Source organism: Myotis daubentonii, chromosome 1 (genome assembly GCF_963259705.1).
Source record: "Myotis daubentonii chromosome 1, mMyoDau2.1, whole genome shotgun sequence".
In the NCBI taxonomy this organism is placed as follows: Eukaryota; Metazoa; Chordata; class Mammalia; order Chiroptera; family Vespertilionidae; genus Myotis; species Myotis daubentonii.
Genome location: NC_081840.1, coordinates 179,497,632 through 179,517,479, shown reverse-complemented (window position 1 = coordinate 179,517,479; position 19,848 = coordinate 179,497,632). Strand labels below are relative to the sequence as shown.

The following is a 19,848-nucleotide window of genomic DNA, read 5'->3' as shown; positions in this document are numbered from 1 at the left end:
CCTGATAATCCTTTTATTATTTACCAAACTTTACCTTTGATATGCCTGTATGCATTGCTAAAGGGCAAATGTGTATTCAAGTAAATAAAAAGCAGACCGCCCGGAAGTCGGTGTGCCTCTCCCAGAGAGAGGTTTCCACCTGGCCTCCCATGCTTTCTAAATTCATATTTCTTGTCTAGTGTTTTCATTTGCGCATCAGGCCCTTCCTCAGATCCTGAACCCTAGCCGTGCAGGTTGTGGCTCCCATTTACCTATTTTCTAGCTGATAAAGATTTAGGTTGTTTTCAGTTATTTTGCAATTATACCCAGTGCTGCAATAAACATTTTTTCCCTTTCCTCTTTGGGTGCACATGTGTTAGTTTCTCTATGGTATATGTATATGCCCAGGAGAGAAACGGCTTGTGTATCTTCAATTTTTACTACATCATCTCAGCTGGCATTCTCAAGTCGGGGGCCACTTTGCAGCCTTACCCCAGTACGTGAGTGGAGGAGAGACATTCGGTAGATAAAGGAAGGGCTAAGGAGGGGCATGATGGGAAAACTAAGTAATTTAAAGAAAATCAAATATATCAGTAGGGTAAAAGGAATCTCTTGGAAAAGAAAGCTGTCAATCTTAGCTCTTCATTTTTCTTCTTTTAGATCAAGAATGAGTTTTCATTGAGCTTAAACAAGGCTTTTCTGTCAAGTATGCTGAAAAATTTGATGAATGATCCATTACTTACCAAAGGAGAACAAGCAAAATTGAATGACTCCTTTATTTTTTCTAGGGCAGGTGAAATTTGAATAACGTATTATGAAGAGAGATTCAGTCCTACCATTTTTAAAAAAGCCATAATCTTGTGTTGTGTATTTTCATTTGGAACTGCAGTTTAATTTGAACTTGGGTCTTCTTAAATATTAAACAATCCTAATTATGTAGCCAAATCTTTGTACCAGCCAGGGAAACACTATGCATACTAAAAAAACACATAGTTTTGTTCATATGGACCTTTTTTTTTTTTTTTTAAATATATTTTATTGATTTTTTACAGAGAGGAAGGGAGAGAGATAGAGAGTTAGGAACATCGATGAGAGAGAAACACAGAGCAGATGCCTCCTGCATATCCCCTACTGGGGATGCGCCTGCAACCCAGGTACATGCCCTTGACCGGAATCGAACCCGGGACCTTTCAGTCCGCAGGCCGACGCTCTATCCACTGAGCCAAACCGGTTTCGGCTCATATGGATCTTTTAACTATGTCCTAGTCACATCATCCCTCAGTTTCCTGCCAGTTTCTTTCACCTCTTTTGTCCTTGTTCACTGTCTTATAATATTTAGGAAAATGTAATGGCCCAGAAGCTTGTAACAAGGAAGAGGTCCAAGGGAAGAGAGAGAAAGCACGGATCAGTAGTTTTAAGATGTTCCCTACATCCCACAAAGCTGGGCTGAGGGCCGGTTCTGATTAATATTAATCAGAAGAGGTAGGTGCTGTGTTTGGCACAGATGCCCTGTGATAGATAGCACTTGCAGCAGCTTCAGGAATTGGAGCCCGTTCTTAATTACACTTAGTGAGCCCTCTTTTAAGAGAATAGGATCACTTATCTTCAGGGCCTTTTGCACACCTTAAGTGGTATGGAAACATTTGAAAACCCTTGCCTTTTATCTCTGGCTTATACACTCCATAGATGAGGTGACTCTATCAAGAACCTTTCCTTCACCCCACCATTCCCTCTGTTTGGAACATCCTCTCTGATCTTCTCTGGGTTAATCCTATTCATCTTGTGGTTCTCAGACTTTTTGTTTTCAGGATTCCTTTATACTCTTCAAATTACTGAGGAACCAAAGAACTTTTATTTGTATGGATTATATTGATTAATATTTACCGTATTAGAAATTAAAACAGTAATTTAAAAATATTCATTTTAAACAACAATAAATCGCATTACTTTGTTAATATAAATAATATATTTTTCACAAAATACTTTTTTTATTTTGGAAAATGTGATTAGAAGAGGCATTGTTTCACATTTTTTGCGTGCCTCTTCAATGGCTAGCTATTGAAGACAGCTAGATTCTCTTATCTGCATAGGATCTCTTGTGATATCACACATTATCTAGCCTCTGGAAAATTATTGTACACTCCTGAAGAGATGAAACTGAAAAAGGCAAATAACAACTAAGTATTCTCATGAAAAGATTTTGACCCTACGGGACCCCTAAAAAGACGTGTTTCTACTCCTTGCGATTAGAGATCATGTGTGGATGTGTGGTTTTTGTCCTAATTATATTTCCAGCTCTTAGCACAAGGCCTGCCCTGTATTGGACATTGAGTTAATGTTTGAATGAATGAGTTTGGATTAACAGACTTCTTGAATTCAACTTGATTGTGGATTTTTCTTAAAATGTAAGGCCTTTTCTGAATTATGTTCTTGGGGCCTATACTCACAGCATGTTGGTTTTAGGCTCTGGCTATATCCTAAGACTTGCAGAGCCATTACTCTCTGGATCCACACAGCGTTCTGCCTGTACTCTTGTCTTATCCATCGTACCCCATTATAATTCTTTGTTTACCTTCCACCTCCCACCCCAGGTTCTTAAACTTACTGAGAATAGGAACTGTGACTCATTTATCTTTTGAATCCTTTTCTTCATGCCCAACTCTGGGACTAGCATATCTTGGCATATAGTGGACACTAAAGCAATTGCTGAAAGTGGCACATTTTTTTTTTTAAGATACATATGCTACAATTGCAAGTAAATGTAAAAACTTTGACCTAAGAGAGATCATATTCCCAATGCATGAATTACTGACAGGTTATCTATTTCTGAATTGTTTTGCACATCACTTTCGTATAGGGTATTCTTAAGTAGTCTGATGACCAAGAATCATGGTGCTCAGGTGTTTTTTTTTAAAAAAAGAGTTGTCATGCATGGACACTTTTCGGCAGATATTTGAGTTATATACATGTGCCAAGTACTGTGGTATGCATTGAGGTTATAGCTGTGAACAACATATACTTGATCCCTGCCCTCAAGGACATATGGTCTAGCAATCTAGTTCTGGAGTCAGCAGACTTTCTGTAAAGGGCTGAATGGTAAATGTTTAGACTTTGTGGGCAATATGATCTTGGTTATAAATACTCAGCTCTGCCATTGTGGCCCCAAAGTAGCCATCGACACTATGTAAACATGAATGTGGCTATGTTCCAGTGAACTTCATATACAAAAACAAGATGTAGAACAGATTTGGGCTGAGGGCCATGGTTTACTGATTCTTGATCTTTTTATTTGTTTATTGGTCTATGTCTCTCACTCATATATCCACAACTGCAATTTTCATATTTTCAGTGGCTTATTTGCTACAGTTAGCTAAGGTGAGATTGTTGAAGAACTTGACCTCATGCACACGACTAAAGCTAATAGTTGATATTTTCTTTTACTCTTTTACCAGGACATTTTATTTCCTTACATCAAAGAAAATGTTAAAGAGTATTTGCAGACACATTGGGAAGAAGAGGAATGCCAGCAGGATGTCAGTCTTTTGAGGAAACAGGTTGGGACATTCTATTCCATTGCTTCCACATTCCCAAGTGTCTTAGAAATAATGATGCTTAGAGACTCATGCTCAAGCCCTTCCTGCATGGAATGCAGACGGTTTTGCACTGTCTTTTCACATTGTTCATTAAAGTCTCCAAGGGATAGTACCTCATCACCTCATTCTCTACTCTCTTCTGCCTCCTGGCATGAGCCCCCTCTGAGCCCTGCACAAGTGCTTGTGGGCCCTCACATCTGCACACCGCCTCCAGACCTCTTACCCCAGCTCGCACTTGGCCCAGCCCTCATACCTGCCTCTTGTGCTCTGTTCTCTGTCCAGTTTTCAATCTCTATTTTCCCCTTACACATTGTGTGCAGTGGCACTCTTTTTTTTTTTTTCTTAATTAAAATTGCTTCAGTGGCAAAGTTCTTACATACTGTGCAGAGCTAACTCTGTGGCACTTATTTTCTATTTAATTTTCTACTTTAAACAATGTGGAATGCTCTCTGAAATTTCTAAGGTTAAAAGTTAGGATTGGAAATGTAATCATATTCTTTGGGACATGGAGTATTTGAGTTTGTTAGATTTTCTAGATAACTCCAGGTTAGTCTGAAACACCTCCCCTTACCTTTTTTGTTGTCTCAACTCTTGTTGAACCATATGTACATATATATCCTTGCTGTAGGATGTATATCATCGAGTCTTTAGAGTTTGGACATAGGCGTTCTCACATTGTCAGTGTTTCAAATAGCTGTTAGAGTTTTTATAAGATATGAGAGATGGCAGGAGACTGAATATGAAGCAACCCCAGACATTACTTCACTAGCTTCTTTTCATTGAATTCCAGACATGAACTGATTTAAAGGTTTTCTTGTGTGTTTTTTTTCTTTAGTTACAGTTCAGAGAAAATTATCAGATTTCATTGAGTCCTAGTTTGTTCATCCTAATAAGTGAATCAACAAACCAGGTCTTAACTGTATCATTTTATCATGTGCTGTCTCTCTTCCTACAAAGATGCCTCTCAGTTTAAATTTTAACTTTAGCAATATAGGGAAGATCGTGTAAGTTATTAATTATAATCCATTTCTTTTAGGAATCATTCAGATCAGCACCAAAAATGTAGGATCCTTTAATTTGTAACAGTGCTTGGTGCTAATGATAGTTGGAGAAAATTGGTAGGCTTGGTTTTCAGGTCTCATTTTAAGGACTCTTTTTTCAAAAAATGTTTATGACTTGAAGGCTGAAGAGGACTCCCACCTGGATGGGGCTGTTCCAATCCCTGCTGCACCTGAGAATGGAGCAGATGACCTGCAACTGATGATCCAGGCCGTGGTAGATAATGTGTGCTGGCAGATGTCTCTGGACCGAAAGACTACAGCACTGAAACAGCTGCAGGGCCACATGTGGAGGGCAGCATTCACAACAGGGCATGTGAAAGCAGAGTATGTAGCTGCTCATGGGACTCTGAACATTTCATCAGCCCCCAAACCAAATACATTTTCACTAGTCCTCTTCTCCAGTGTTGCATGATTAGTACAATAGGTAAAATCAAATTCTTTTAATTCTAACAAGTGAGTGTTTTATTTTTTCGAAGCTGGGATAAAGCACTTCACCCAGCTAAATTCCCCAAACCTGATGTTTGGCTTGGTGGGATGGTTAAAGAACTTTTAATTCCAGTTTGAAAATAGCTTCCTGGGAAATGGTGACTTTCTTGGACTAAGTCAGATCTGATCCTTTGCTAAGAGTAACAGCATGTTGAGCTGCTTCCTAGGACCATTCGATTATCTGTTTCTCTTCTGTTAGAGAAGTAAAATTATGCTCCCCGTCGCTTTGGGGATTACTCAGTGTCAGCAGTGCCACTCTTCTCTGTGCTCTTTGTCTTGGTTGTGGAGTTCCTAAGAACACTCCTGCTAAAGAAGACTTATGAGTCCTGCTTTGCTAAAAAATTCTTAAGATACTGCTGCTAAGTATTTTAGCAGCACTTCCCTGATATAAACCCTAAGATCCAAGACTGTTTCCAGCTGCCTATGAGAGGAAGGGAGACAGAAAGATAGAAACATCAATGATGAGAGAGACTCACTGATAGGCTGCCTCCCACACACCCTACATTGGGGATCAAGCCTGTAACCTGGGTGTGTGCCCTGACTGGGAATCGAACCATGACCTCCTGGTTCATAGGTCAGCGCTCAACCACTGACCCACACCAGCCAGACTGTAATCACTTTTGATTATCATAGTGGGGCTGTCAAAAACTATTTTTCTCCCCACTCAAATTATTGTTTCTGATCTGTGTGATCCTGGAACTCCGTGACACTCTTACTAGATCTGCAGATAGAGTCCCTTCTCATGATGACAATTTGGGCACAAATAGAGAAACTTGTGACAACTATTTTGATTGGTTTTCATCTGGCAACATAATGTATTCCTGCATTTTAACTTGATTTTCTGTCTAGGTTCTTTGAAGATGTAGTTCCAGCAGTCAGGAAGTGGAGAGAGGCTGGAATGAAGGTGTATATTTATTCTTCAGGGAGTGTAGAAGCACAGAAACTATTATTCGGGTATTCTACAGAGGGAGATATTCTTGAGGTAGGTTACATGATAACTTTGTTCTTTGACATTATCAAAGCATGAAATAATGAATGTTACAGGAATATGGTACAGTTATAAGCTAAATCCCCATTCAGATAATTGCATTTATATATGCCAAGCATGTTGTAAAGGGAAGTGGGAAAACTGGGGAAATACATTATAAGCAAGAGTTAACTGTTTCTGTGTTAACCAGTCTTTATATATCAAAGGTTCTTAAACTTTGTTGTGCATAAGGATCACCTGGGGAGTCTGTTAAAAATGTAGATCCCTGGGCCCTGCTTCTGAGCAAATCTGAATCGGCAGGCCTGGAGTGGGGAGTCAGGAGTCTGCATTTTTAAACATTCACCCTAAGTGGTTCTGTGATATAAAATACAGCTAAAAGACATGAGCTAGCTTGTAAATGAGCTATCTTGCCAGTATTAGCAAGTTGTCAACCGAAAGGAAACTGATGGCATGCTTCTTTTGGTTGTTTAAAGTAGAGCAGGTAAGATGTAAAGTAGTGATACTAGCCACCATCAAAAAAAAAAAGAAAAAAACGGACTTCTTGACTGGAGCAGAGTACAAGGTGGATTAATTGTTTCTGGTACTTTGGAGAGATACAGATTTTACTTTAGCAGAGCCAGCATTCTTATGTAAGAGAACTGGGTACATCATTAAACAATTAAAAGTTAAGGCCACCTATTAAATTTCTTGTCCATGAAAAAATTGTTGTTAGCCCCTCTGTCCTAGCATCCCTATGCCCCCTGGAGGACAGGGTGGTCATTGGAAAGGATTCACTTAAGGGATTTAAAAAGAAATGCTAATTCAGTATACACTGAACTTAGTGGTACACTATAGGTCACTCAGCTAACTAGTTTTAAAATAAATACTTATTGAGCAGCAAGGATATATACTAGTTCTTGGGTAGAATCTCAGAATGTTTTAATCAGAAAATGAAAGTAAAATAACAACTTACTAATGAGGTAGGGTAAAGAAATCTGTTTATTCTGGGGTCGAAAGGAGTGAAACTTTCGTCAGTAGTGAAACTCACTCTACTAAGTAGTTTGAGTACAAATAGTATTTTAAGGGTAGAAAGTAGGTCATGTAGATTTTAAAAGATTTTGTATAAAAAATTAATGCTAAAGAAAGCAAAGCAAGTAGATTGTAAAATTATCTTATATATGTTGATTTGGTAGTTTTCTCCTTTCAAATGTTTATTGCTATAAAATCTTTGTATGTACTTTTTGTAGTCATCTCAAAGTTCTCTTGTATGTAGATTTTTCAGTTACATATTGAGTGAATGAAGTCACTATGATTGTATATTTCAGAGATAAGGGATAGAGACAAAGTGGTCCAGGTTACTAGTATAATTACAACATCAGTATTTCCCCTTCTCTTTTTTCAGCTTGTTGATGGTCACTTTGATACCAAGATTGGACACAAAGTAGAGAGTGAGAGTTATCGAAAGATTGCAAACAGCATTGGGTGCTCAACCAACAACATCTTGTTTCTGACAGACGTTACTCTAGGTGAGGAATCTGACTTCTTATTCCAGGATGGGATCTGAGCCCAGCACTACAGACACATTGCCTCTTTAAAGAAAGTTTATGGGTGGACCTTTGAAAAATGAAAGTTTTATAAAAAGAAACAGTGAACCGGCCAACTCACCTTTCTCTCCATTGGGGGTTGTGTATGGGGAAGTGGCATTGGAAAAACTTATTTTCTCTCATTTTAACTCCTTATCCTTGGTTGCATACGCATCCCTCTGTACTTACACACACAGGTGAAATGGGAAAATAAGAAAGGATGACTTACAGGGTATCGTTGTGGAAATGAGCATGCAGGCAAGAATATGATGGTAGGTGCATGGCTAGGTAAGGACAATAAAGTCACAGTGCATCTGCATCAAACATATTTAGCAGCAGTGAGATCACATAACACACTCAGCCGATAAAAGAGAACTCTAGTTTGAGTGACTTTGCCTTACAGTCCATTCAATTGGTGAACACTGCCCTGGCTTGACTAGGAGCCTCATCCCCACCTTCCCGAAGACCGTCTTATTAGTTCCCAGGCCTTCAAGATTCACCTGTTTAAAGACAGCATCTTCTTTACCCAGCATGGCCCTCTTTATTTCAAACTAGGGGCCCAGTGCATGAATTCATGCACCTTAAAAGGAACTGTGGGCCACGAGGCTGCAGTGGGCACAGGGGCGGGTCTTGCCCATCCTCCGAGACCCTGCCTGGCCCCTCCTGCCGTGGCCCCTGGTCCCCTGTCTGCCAGCAGCCCCGCTCCTACCACTGTTGCTTCCACATGCTGACAGCACCGGCCCCACTTGCACCCGCTGACAGCACAGAGTGATTAGGGCCGGCGCTGTCAGCAGTGCAAGCGGTGGTGGCTGCCCCGATTGCCCCTCAGAAGCAGGGGGAGGTGGAGAAGCCCTCAGGGGCAATCGGGGCTGGCAGCAGGTGCAAGCGCCCAGCGGGACATGGCACACGGGAGCAAAGAATTTTCATTTTCAGTAACCACCAGAGGCTCGCCCTGATGACAGTGACCCATGTCCCGCCTTGGTCTGGTGCCGCCCACCTGCTCCACCATCCTGCCGCAGTGATGCCTGTCATGTTCCGCACTCTGCCGCCTGCTGCCGACGCCCGCCATGTTTCTGGTGGTCAGCGCACGTCATAGCGACCGGTGGTTCGGTTGTTCCGCCTTTTGGTCTATTTGCATATGAGGGTTTTATATATATAGATGGTATATTAGCAGATGCATTATTACTTTAAGGATCGAATGCACAAAGCAATGTATACTGTTCTTCATTGGCAATTTAAGTGATTTCAGGAGTGGTTTTGACCAAATGTAAAATACATACCCAAGTACGTTTGTAAGACTGTGAGTCCTCTATGAAATGATAGAGGGAAATGGTAGCCAATAAGGAAACAGGCAGCAGTAGGCAAAGGCGGGGTTTGGGGAGATGGGGTGTTGGGTGTCCCTGCTGTTCTTACTTGAATGTCCCTGGTTGGTGAGGCTTTCCCATACTCCCCAGCCTGGCCTTAGCCCTGGCCCTTGATTTTATGGTTATTCTCCTTAGAGTTGTGCATCTCCCCAGGGGCTACCTTGGTGTGTTTATAATTGCACTTGTATTTGAGGGTAGTTCTATATATTTTTGTTTCTTCCACTCACCTTGGGTTATAAGTTTCACCCTCTGTTTACCCCAGAGCAGGGCTTTGTGCACTGCGCAGCTGCTCCAGCACCCTGACTGCCGCACGCTGGGGAAGGCGTTTGGGGGAGAGACAGAGGGCAGGGAGATGCTCTCTTGCCTAGTCAGCTCCACGTGGCTCCTGGGCCCCTTGGGGGCAGCTTCAGCACCTACAGGCAATATTCCTCCCTTCAGCCCTCTGTCTATTGTCACAGAACTAAAGTCACCCAGTCATTAGGACTTGCAGAGATGGGGCCCAAAGGCAAATCCGGTCTGCTGGCAGTGGCATCTTACCTGTGGTAGTGCGTATATTTTTTCTACTGCTGACCCTTGACCTTTTGGCCTCTTGTGTTAGGGAGGAGTTGTAGGTATATAATAACACAGACTAATTTGCTAAGTGGATTTGGAAAAAATCTCAACCAGCATAGATCATCCAGAAGCTAGATGCCTTCAAGAAGCTATAATATGTTTTTTGGAGAAAGGGGTAAAACGGGCTTAATTTCACTTGACATACCAAAGAATTCAGTAATTGTGATTACCTTTGTTAAATTTCACACCTTGATGCATCTAGACTGGAACTTTTGACCTAGTTAGACAGTATTTAGTGGGGATCAGCACCTGTCCTGGCTTGGCTCAGCTTGAGTCTAAGGGTTTCTACAAATGGTGTCTCATTTTCCCACATCTTGGAAAGCTTTACATTTGGCATATCTGACTGCACTGAAGTGAGACTGACAGATGCACAGACACACTGCTTTAGGGTTCAAGGTGTAACTAGGTAGCCAGGCCACTTAAATGTGCCATCAACAAACATTTCACCTGGCCTTTACTTTGAACTGTAAATGTTTGCCTATCAAACATTTTACTGCTTTGAAGCTCATTATACCCTCTTTGGTTTTTGTGGGACTTTGAGTGTTGAGGTGGGAGGTCGCTTTGTTGTCCATATAGGTTAGGGATGCACCAGCAGTTTCTGTGAGGAATGATAAATTTACTCCTTATGGAAAGGAGACAGGCCTTGTCCTGGTGAGTTTGTCTGGTTTAATCTGTGAATTGTTTTTCTTTAATCATTCACATAAAGGGGACTGTTGAAGATGAAAATTTGTGGTTTGTCGTATATTTAATTTCCTTAGCACTTTGAATGGTTAAGTTCCTGCAGGCTTAGGGATCTGATTTGTGGCTGGGGCTCTCCATAAAGTCAGCCTGTCCCAAGCATTCTGTGATCCCCAGACCCAATGTTTCTCTCCATCCTCCACCTTTTGGTTACTATTAATAATTACAAATTCTGCTCTAAGATCACGTATGGTTTCTTCATAGTCTTGTTTTCAGCTACATTTTTTTGTCTAGTTGCCATAGTAGTACATCTATAATTTCAGGTCTTTCTTGCCGGGGTCCAACCCCAGCAGGTCCAGGGGTCCCCAAAGGTGTGGTCGGAGTTGGCGAAGAAGGAATGACACAGGGACTTGTCCAGCCAGGTTTGGTCACCAGATTCTAGTCAGGTTCTCTTGCCAATTTCTGTAGTCAGGTTCAGTCCAGGATCTTTTGCCATGTTCTCTCGCCAGGCTCCGCCTCCAGGCTCTGAGGCCAGTCCCTGTCCAGGATCCTCCGGCATGCTCTCGCCAGCGAAGTTCTTCTGTCTCTAGAGAACGTTCTGTGTAGGTTCTGTGCCTAGGCTCTGTCTCTCTTGGTCCTGTCTTCCAAGCCCTGTGTCCTTAGTTCTGTGTTCTGAGTTCTGTCTGCTTCTGTCTTCTGAATTCTGTCTGTTGTTGTCTTGTTGCATCTGTATTTATACCAGTTGATTCTAATCCTGTCAATTTCTATTACAAAGGTTAGGGCGTTTCTTATCTCCATTCCAGGGAGTAAAGATTATGTAGCTTAAGCATGATTGTTTGTAGTTAAATTGATTAACTACCCGCCTGGCACTTAGTTAAGGAGTTTTATTCCCTCCCTAACTTCAGGGGAAAATCCCTACCTGGGGATTCAACCTTTCTCGGAGAGGTGACCTTGGTTAAAACACAGCGCCAAGAAGGTGAGCAAACATATTAAGAACCGTATGCTATATATGCCAGGTCCCTTGAAACAGCAAGGATGGACCGGCTCCTGGCACTTTCTTTTTCCCTTAAGCCATTTCCTTTCCTTAGGGTGCAGTCCCAAAAATTTTTCTTACTCTTTTTACAGATTAGAGATGATCCCCAGTTTGGCCTCACAATGAAATTGATTCCCTCAGAGTCCTCACAAAGAGGTTTTATTCCTGCCCCTAGACTTCTGCCAGCTCCACACCCGGTAGTAAGGCCAGAACTGGGTCCATCTGTAGCTGGGATGGGGCCAGGCAGCTGGCTGCCTGCCTCACTCTTGTCTATTATCTCTGATCCTGTGTTTTGGTATCACATGCCCAGACTTTTATTGCCAAGGCAGAGTGGAGGACTAAATGATATCCCAAATAACACCCAAGCATAAAAGAGAACTGAGCCTGGCCTGTGTTTCTCAGTGGTTAGAGTGCCAGCCTGTGCACGGAAGGGTTGCGGGTTCAATTCCCAGTCAAGGGCGTGTACCAAGGTTTCAGGTTCAATCCCCCACCCTGGTTGGAGCATGTGTAGGAGGCAACCAATTGATGTGTTTCTCACATGAATGTTTCTCTCTCCTTCCCTCCTTTCCCTTTCTCTTCCTCCCTCCCTCTCCTTCTCTCTCTTTTCCACTCTCTCTAAAAAGAAAGAGAGAGAGAGAGAGAACTGAATGACTTTTTCCCTTTTGAGGAAAGGAAAGAGGTCCAGTGTTTTAAGTATTAGTGTCTCAGTATTGTATGAATAGAGCAAATAGATGCTTAGGAACTGAACTTGCCCATGGTGATGTAGGTAAGATGATGAATGTGGAACAATTAGCTAGTGTCAGGTGGATCGTGGATCATGATGGCTCAGCTTGGTGGAGACCCCAGATTGCTCGTTAGGAGGAAAGCTTGACTTGAGGCATTCAGGCTCAGAACTGGCGGGGAGTAGGAGGGAGCTGCCTCTTCTGCTGGGATGAATGGCATCTGCAGAGTTTACCTGAGGAGAGGATTGTTTAGCACTTTTTTCACCTTGGGAAGGGGACAGCCCTTTCAAAGGGAGAGGAGAAAGACACCTGAGGTAGGTAGGAGGAAGAGACAGCCTGTCCCACTTCTCACTGGGATCTTATCTCTCAACACCACTGCTCTTTAATCCATTCAGATGTTGCAACTGTTTTCCAAAGAGAAACTACTGAGGTGTTTTTTAATCCTCACCCAAGGACATGCTTGTGTGTGTGTGTGTGTGTACATTTTTAAACTGATTTTAGAGAGAGGAAGGGAGAGAAACATCGATGTAAGAGAGAAACATCAGTCAATTGCCCTCCCCCGTAGGCACCCCAACTTGATATCGAATCCGCAACCTAGCTATGTGCCCTGACCAGGAATAGAACCTGCAGGTGTACGGGACAACACTCCAATCAACTGAGCCACCTGGCCAGGGCCCACTGAGGTTTTTTATACCAAACCTAAATTCCATACAGCGTGTTTCAGATTATTCCCCAGTTTTGCTCTGTCTATCCAAGTATGCCCCATCTTTCCGAACTGTGTCCTACCTCCCACCCTGACTTGCTCCATTCTCCCAATATTTACACATGTATTATGTTTGCCTACAGTGCCTCCTGCATCAAATGCCTCCTCTTTTGCCAACTTTCTTTCCTTCAACTTTCTGATCAAAGCTCACCCTCTGCAGAGGCATCATTTGTTAAATTGCAAGTCCTAATTCAGTAGTTCCATGCTGGGGACCTGAGATTCCAGGTGATTCCCACACTGCTGGTCCATGGACCACACTCGAGTAGTAGCACTGTAGACCAGGAGCCGGCACACTTGTTCTGGACAGGGCCAGGTAGAACATACGTTAGGCTTTGCAGGACACTCAGCCTCTGTTTACAAAAACAAGTGTCAGGCCATATGTAACTTGCTGACCCTTGTTCTAGAGCACAGACCACAGAGTCAGAGTAACAATTTCAAACTTTAGTTCTACCTCCCTAGCTCTCAGTTTCCATATCTGTGGAAAGGGGTTAGTAATAGTAACTACCTCAAGGTTATTGTAAAGATTTAGATGAGAATGGAGCTCCATGAAGGTGGGAGCCTTGTTTTGTTCTCTGTTTCTAGAACAGTACCTGGTATATTAGGTGCTAAATTAAAAGCTGTTACCTTTCAGATGGAAACAAGATGAAGAGATACATAACCCAAGGCATTTTAGAGATATTTCCTGTAATGTCTAGTTTTATTTTACTAATCCTGTTATTATTTTACCCACTATGCAATCACAGATCACAATCTATTGAGGAAGGAGAGTGACAACAGATAATAACTGTCACTTCATGTTGTTGCAATAGAGCTAAAATACAGGGTGTTGAAGGAACACATAGGATGCCCTTAATAGAGCTTCTGGAAGATGAGATATTTAAATTGAATTCTAAAGACTAGGAATTTACCAGGCAAAAAAGATGGGTATTCTAGTCAAGGGTTGTGATACGTTTGGGCTCAGGTTGTGAGAGCAGGTATTTCAGCTTTATTAGGTCCTAGGATTCTATTTTTCTCATCTCTTCTTAATTGGTGTTTTCCCCAGCAGGCTGCCCTTTGGGGATACAGCTCAGTTCTCTGTAGGACTAATGGGAGGGAATGGAACAAAGGTGTGGCCAGAACATGGCTCTGTCCTGCATTCACTGTCCTGCATTCACATGTACTTAATAAAACTCAGTTCTGGGAAAACCAAGATGACGGCATAGGTAAACACCGGAGATTGCTGCCTCGCACAACCACTTCAAAAATACAACTAAAAGATGGAACAGACATCATCCAGAACCACAGGAAGGCTGGCTGAGTGGAAATTCTACAACTAGAAGGAAAGAGAAAAGCATACCGAGACTCAGAGGAGGTGCGGTGCGGAAGTAAAATACAAAGATGTGGAGGTGCATGTGGAGAGGGCTGGCGGCTGAGGACACGGTTGTCTTTTTCAATCGGGAGGAAGTCTCAAGCTCTGAGCTCCAGTTCTGGGCGAGTCTCTGGGGACCCAGATTCATATGGGAGAAACGGGACTGTCTGGCATCAGTCGGTACTCAAGGGCAGCTTTCTCTCGGAGGAGCTCGCAGCGATAGCTGGGACACTGAGAAGCGGGGCCTCTGAGGGCAGGACTGAGAGCAGCCATAACTGCTCGCTCTGCCCACCCTGTTGATCCTCTGGGACCCCGCCCCGCCCAAGCCTTGCACAGAGCCTTTTGCATATGAAAGGCCCGGCCCTTTGCAATCTGAAAATTACTTAACAAACTGCAGCTTGCCCAAGGCCCCAGGGCAACTTGCATTGCTTCACAGCTGAGCTTCTGCTGGGTAGCCTCAGGCAGAGGCTAGATTAGCACCTCCTTAGAGATCCAGGAGCCAGTGTGCCTGGTGGTCAGAGTGGGACCATCCAGATTGCAGCTCCTCGGATCCATAAAGGACAAACTCAGGGGGCAGACTCAGTGAGCACCAAAGCCCCACTGAAGCAAGTCTTGTCCCGGAGCAGTGTCTCTAGCACCGAAGTTCTCCCACTGCAGGCACAGCTGATTCTCACAGCCAATTGGCCTGGAGGTCAAATCCTCCCAGTGTTACCTACAACAATCAAGGCTTAACTACAATAAGACTGTGCCCAAAGCCCACAAGGGGGTGCACCAAGAGTGTCTACCTCAAGTAATTGGGGAGGCTGAGCCACTGGGCTCTATAGGACACTTAGCACAGAAAGCCACTCTATCGACACAGCGAAGCATAAAAAATGCCGAGACAAAGAAACAGGTCACTAATGACAGAAATGGAGGAAAGCAAACTATTGGATATAGAGTTCAAAACCACACTTTTAAGGTTTTTCAAGAATTTTCTAGAAACCGCCGATAAACTTAATGAGACCCTCAAGAAATCTAGTGAGACCCTCGAGGTTGTGATAAAGGACCAACTAGAAATTAAGCATACACTGACTGAAATAAAGAATATTATACAGACTCCCAACAGCAGACCAGAGGAGCGCAAGAATCAAGGCAAAGATTTGAAATGCGAAGAAGCAAAAAACACCCAACCAGAAAAGCAAAATGAAAAAAGAATTCAAAAACATGAAGATAGTGTAAGGAGCCTCTGGGACAGCTTCAAGCATGCCAACATCCAAATAATAGGGGTGCCAGAAGAAGAGAGAGAGCAAGATATTGAAAACCTATTTGAAGAAATAATGACAGAAAACTTCCCCCACCTGGTGAAAGAAATAGACTTACAAGTCCAGGAAGCGCAGAGAACCCCAAACAAAAGGAATCCAAAGAGGACCACACCAAGACACATCATAATTAAAATGCCAAGAGCAAAAGACAAGAGAGAATCTTAAAAGCAGCAAGAGAAAGACAGACAATTACCTACAAGGGAGTACTCATACGACTGTCAGCTGATTTCTCAACAGAAACTTTGCAGGCCAGAACGGAGTGGCAAGAAATATTCCAAGTGATGAATAGCAGGAACCTGCAACCAAGATTACTCTATCCAGCAAAGCTATCATTCAGAATTGAAGGTCAGATAAAGAGCTTCACAGATAAGGAAAAGCTAAAGGAGTTCATCACCACCAAACCAGTATTATATGAAATGCTGAAAGGTATCCTTTAAGAAGAGGAAGAAGAAGAAAAAGCTAAAGATACAAATTATGAACAACAAATACACATCTATCAACAAGTGAATCTAAAAATCAAGTGAATAAATAATCTGATGAACAGAATAAACTGGTGATTATAATAGAATCAGGGGCATAGAAAGGGAGTGGACTATTCTTGGGGGGGAAAGGGCTGTGGGGGATGCGGGAAGAGACTGGACAAAAATCGTGCACCTATTGATGAGGACGGGGGGCGGGGGTGAGGGTGGAGGGTGGGAGGGGAACCAGGTGGAGGGGAGCTATGGGAGGAAAAAAGGAACAACTGTAATAATCTGAACAATAAAGATTAAAAAAAACCCAAAAAAACCCACAAAACTCAGAAGTCTGGATAGTTGCCATTATAGCCTGTCATGTACAATTATATTAAAAAAATTTTTATTACAGAAAAATTAAAATGATGTGATAAAAGGGAATAATATAGTCAGCACCTATGTACCCTTCTAGCTTCAGATGTTATCAGATCAGGGTCAAACCTGTTTTTTACATTCCCATATCACCCTGATTACTTTGAAGTAAATCTCAGATCATATTTTTAAGTTTCTGGCATTCATTTTGATTTTCACAGAGGCCAGTGCTGCTGAGGAAGCAGATGTACATGTAGCTGTGGTGGTGAGACCTGGCAATGCAGGACTAACAGATGATGAAAAGACTTACTACAGCCTCATCACGTCCTTCAGCGAACTGTACCTGCCTTCTTCCACCTAGAGGATTTCCGAGGAAGACCAAACTGTCTCCACAGAGTCAGTCGCCCTGTAGTCTAGTTTTTTCTAGTGGTAAAAGTAACTTACTTTTAAATGTACATATAAACACACGTATGTATGCATGCAAGTATATATGTGTGTGTTCAAATTACCTTCATAGGCACAAAAGTTGGGGGGAAATCTCAGTTCAGTGAAAAGGAAACTAATTTAAAGGTGCTTTATATGTAGAAATGGTTTGAAACCACAACTCTCTCACCCTTATTGAGGGTAAAATGTAGTTGATAGAAGAAATTACTACAATACAGATCTAATGTGTTACAGTTATCACATTATGGACCAAAATGGAAAGATAGGTTTGAGAAGTTATTCAGAAGCCTTGGTGTTTTAAAAACTGGAAATATTTTAAAGACTTATCCCTAATAGTAATTCATCCTCCCTTTTAATTATGATTTAAAAGATTATTAGCAGCTGAATTTAAAAATATTAGCTTCCTTACGTACAGAAGATAACGTTATTTATTTCTGCTCCAAAAGAGACAAAATTGGGAAAGGAAGCTAGTTGAATCCTGATCAAACAAACATCTATTACTTAAGAAACTTGCTAATCATTGTAGTACCCCCAGCAAGCAGCTGCTTTATCAGTGAAAAAGGTGCACTGATGTAACAGGTAAAATTACAAAACAGTTGTAATCACTAGATTTTATAGTTGCCCTTCTCCTTCTTAGCACGGTTTGAGAATATATGTTATTGCTGTTTACTATTAAAAAAAAAGTTTACTGTAATCAGTTTATAAGACTAGAAGAGCCCTACTATGTCCTATTTTCCTCAAAATGAATGTGAGAAATGTTAATTTTATAACAGCATTATTTATCCTGGTTTAGTCCTAATGGGATGTCATGTTAATTTCACATTGTGATTAATAAAAACATTTTTTCTTTCAGTTTTATGTAGATCCCTGAACTATACCACATATTGCCATAATCAAAAGAGAAACTAGAGATTTAGAAAAATTAGAACTTCATTTTAGTTTTTGCTTTATCATATGCCAGAACCGGTTTGGCTATGTGTGTGTTTTAATGGAATGCCATTGGAAATCTGACTGTGAGTTATGTATACATATATGGTTAACCTCATTGGTTATTTTATTTGGATAGTAAGCATTCAAGATATGAGTGGGTTTCTTAGATTTTTTTTAAAAATATATTTTATTGATTTTTTACAGAGAGGAAGGGAGAGAGAGAGAGAGTCAGAAACATCGGTGAGAGAGAAACATCGATCAGCTGCCTCCTGCACATCTCCCACTGGGGATATGCCCGCAACCCAGGCACATGCCTCTGACCGGAATCGAACCTGGGACCCTTCAGTCCGCAGGCCGACGTTCCATCCACTGAGCCAAACCGGCTTCCACGGTTTCTTAGATTTTTGAGACTTATATTTTAGGTACCTAGGATAATGCTTGAAGGAGGCAGTTATTCTAATTAATCAAGAAAAACTAATGAATCCTGAAGGAATGATTTTTGGGAGTGCTCTGAATAAGGAAAAGGAAGTAACCTTGCAAATATGAAAGAATAGGGACTATAAAAGATCTTTTATGTTGACAATTTTTATCTTCTAGTAGCTAATTAAGAAACCTAATGATTATGGAAATACAGAGGAGTAGTAAAAGGGAAATGAATTTATAGGAGTGAGTTGTAAATGATGGTAAAACCACAAATGTTAATAAAGGTTGAACTTCATACAATTTCTGAAAAAGCTCATGAAAAGGTGACAGAAAAGGCATCTCTTACAGAAAATAAAGGAATAATTGGAAAAGTAAGGAAGAAATGAGAGAAAATTATACACTATTATCTGGACTAGAAACGAGTTTAGCCAATGGAGAATGGAGGTGGAGAGGTGTCTTAGTGGATTCAGATTGCTATAGCAAAATACCAGAGATAGGGTAGCTTATAAATGAAATTTTCTTTCTTTTTTTTTTTTATATACTTTTATTGATTTAAAGAGGAAGGGAGAGAGAGAGAGAAACATCAATGATGAGAGAGAATCATTGATCGGCTGCCTCCTGCACTCCTACTGGGGATTGAGCCTGCAATCTGGGCATGTGTTCCTGACCGGAATTGAACCCAGGACCCCTCAGTCCACAGGCCAATGCTCTATCCACTGAGCCAAACCAGCTAGGACCAAAATTTTATTTCTTAACAGTTCTGAAGGCTGGGTCCAAGATCATGCTGCTGGCAAATTTAATGTCTGATGAGAGCCGTTTGCTCAGAACAGTTTTCTCTTTGTAACTTCACATGGTGGAAGGGACGAAAGAGCTTTCTTGGGCTTCTTTTTATAAGGGCACTAATCCCTTAATGAGGGTTCTGCCAAGGCCTCCCAAAGTCCCACTTCCAAATGCATAAGTATGTGTGTGTGTGTGGGGGTGGGGGTGGGGGGGGCTGGTTAGATTTCAGTATATGACTGTGGGGGACACAAACATTTAGTCTACAGCAGCAGTCACTTTCCATGGTAAGGGTACCAGAAAAACTAGTTTATATTGAATAGTTGATGACGGAAATAGATTCGAAAATTGCAATATCCAATTCTGTTTGTCAAAGAGGTGTGGGAAAGGTGAGGGGACTATTTCTTAGGTCCTAAGAAACTCATTTACAATATGATAGGAAAGGATCTTTGGAAGACCCTTGAGTTGTAAAGGAGACTGGTCACGAAGGAAGAAAATGCCTAGAAGGTGGGTTGTGAGCTAGGAGGTAAATCCAGATAAATTTGTGGTGCTGAGTAAGGAAAGGAGGAAAAATCTTACCTGTAATTTCCAAAACAGGACAAAGGCACTAAATTTTCTCAGCATCTTGTTTGCAGAGCATACGAGGAACAGAGGCCTCTTGAAGTTGTGGCCCTTATCATTTCCCTTTGTCAATCCAGATCTACCTCAGTTGTGCTCTTTCCCAAACCCAAGTTGGTTTCTTAGAAGAGAAGCCTCAGTCAAAGGGACTTCTCTAATCTTATCAGCAACTCTGGAGTAGCAGAGCTTTCTGTTTGGCCTTCTGGAAGGCTGGGCCTTTGTGCTAAGCTTAACTGGTGTCCACTTTAGAGTTTCAGAAGGAAAGGAAGGTAAAGAACCATTGTTCTAGACAGGTGCACAGCAGCCTTTGCCCAGCAGATGGTGCTGTTTCTCCAGAGACCT

General features: G+C 41.8%; 1 protein-coding gene across 3 annotated transcripts in view; it reads left to right on the top strand.

Annotated features, from left to right (window-relative positions):
- ENOPH1 (enolase-phosphatase 1) overlaps nt 1-17,610 on the top strand; it is a 33,456-nt gene extending 15,846 nt beyond the window's left edge. For all 3 annotated transcript variants that reach the window (XM_059667293.1, XM_059667287.1, XM_059667279.1), the window contains exons 2-6: nt 3,432-3,533; nt 4,755-4,957; nt 5,969-6,101; nt 7,489-7,612; nt 16,536-17,610. In XM_059667293.1, the coding sequence (XP_059523276.1) occupies nt 4,833-4,957; nt 5,969-6,101; nt 7,489-7,612; nt 16,536-16,675 (522 nt within the window). In that variant the 5' untranslated portion in view covers nt 3,432-3,533; nt 4,755-4,832 and the 3' untranslated portion in view covers nt 16,676-17,610. The remainder of the gene's footprint in view (nt 1-3,431; nt 3,534-4,754; nt 4,958-5,968; nt 6,102-7,488; nt 7,613-16,535) is intronic.
- Nucleotides 17,611-19,848: the final 2,238 nt, after the last annotated feature.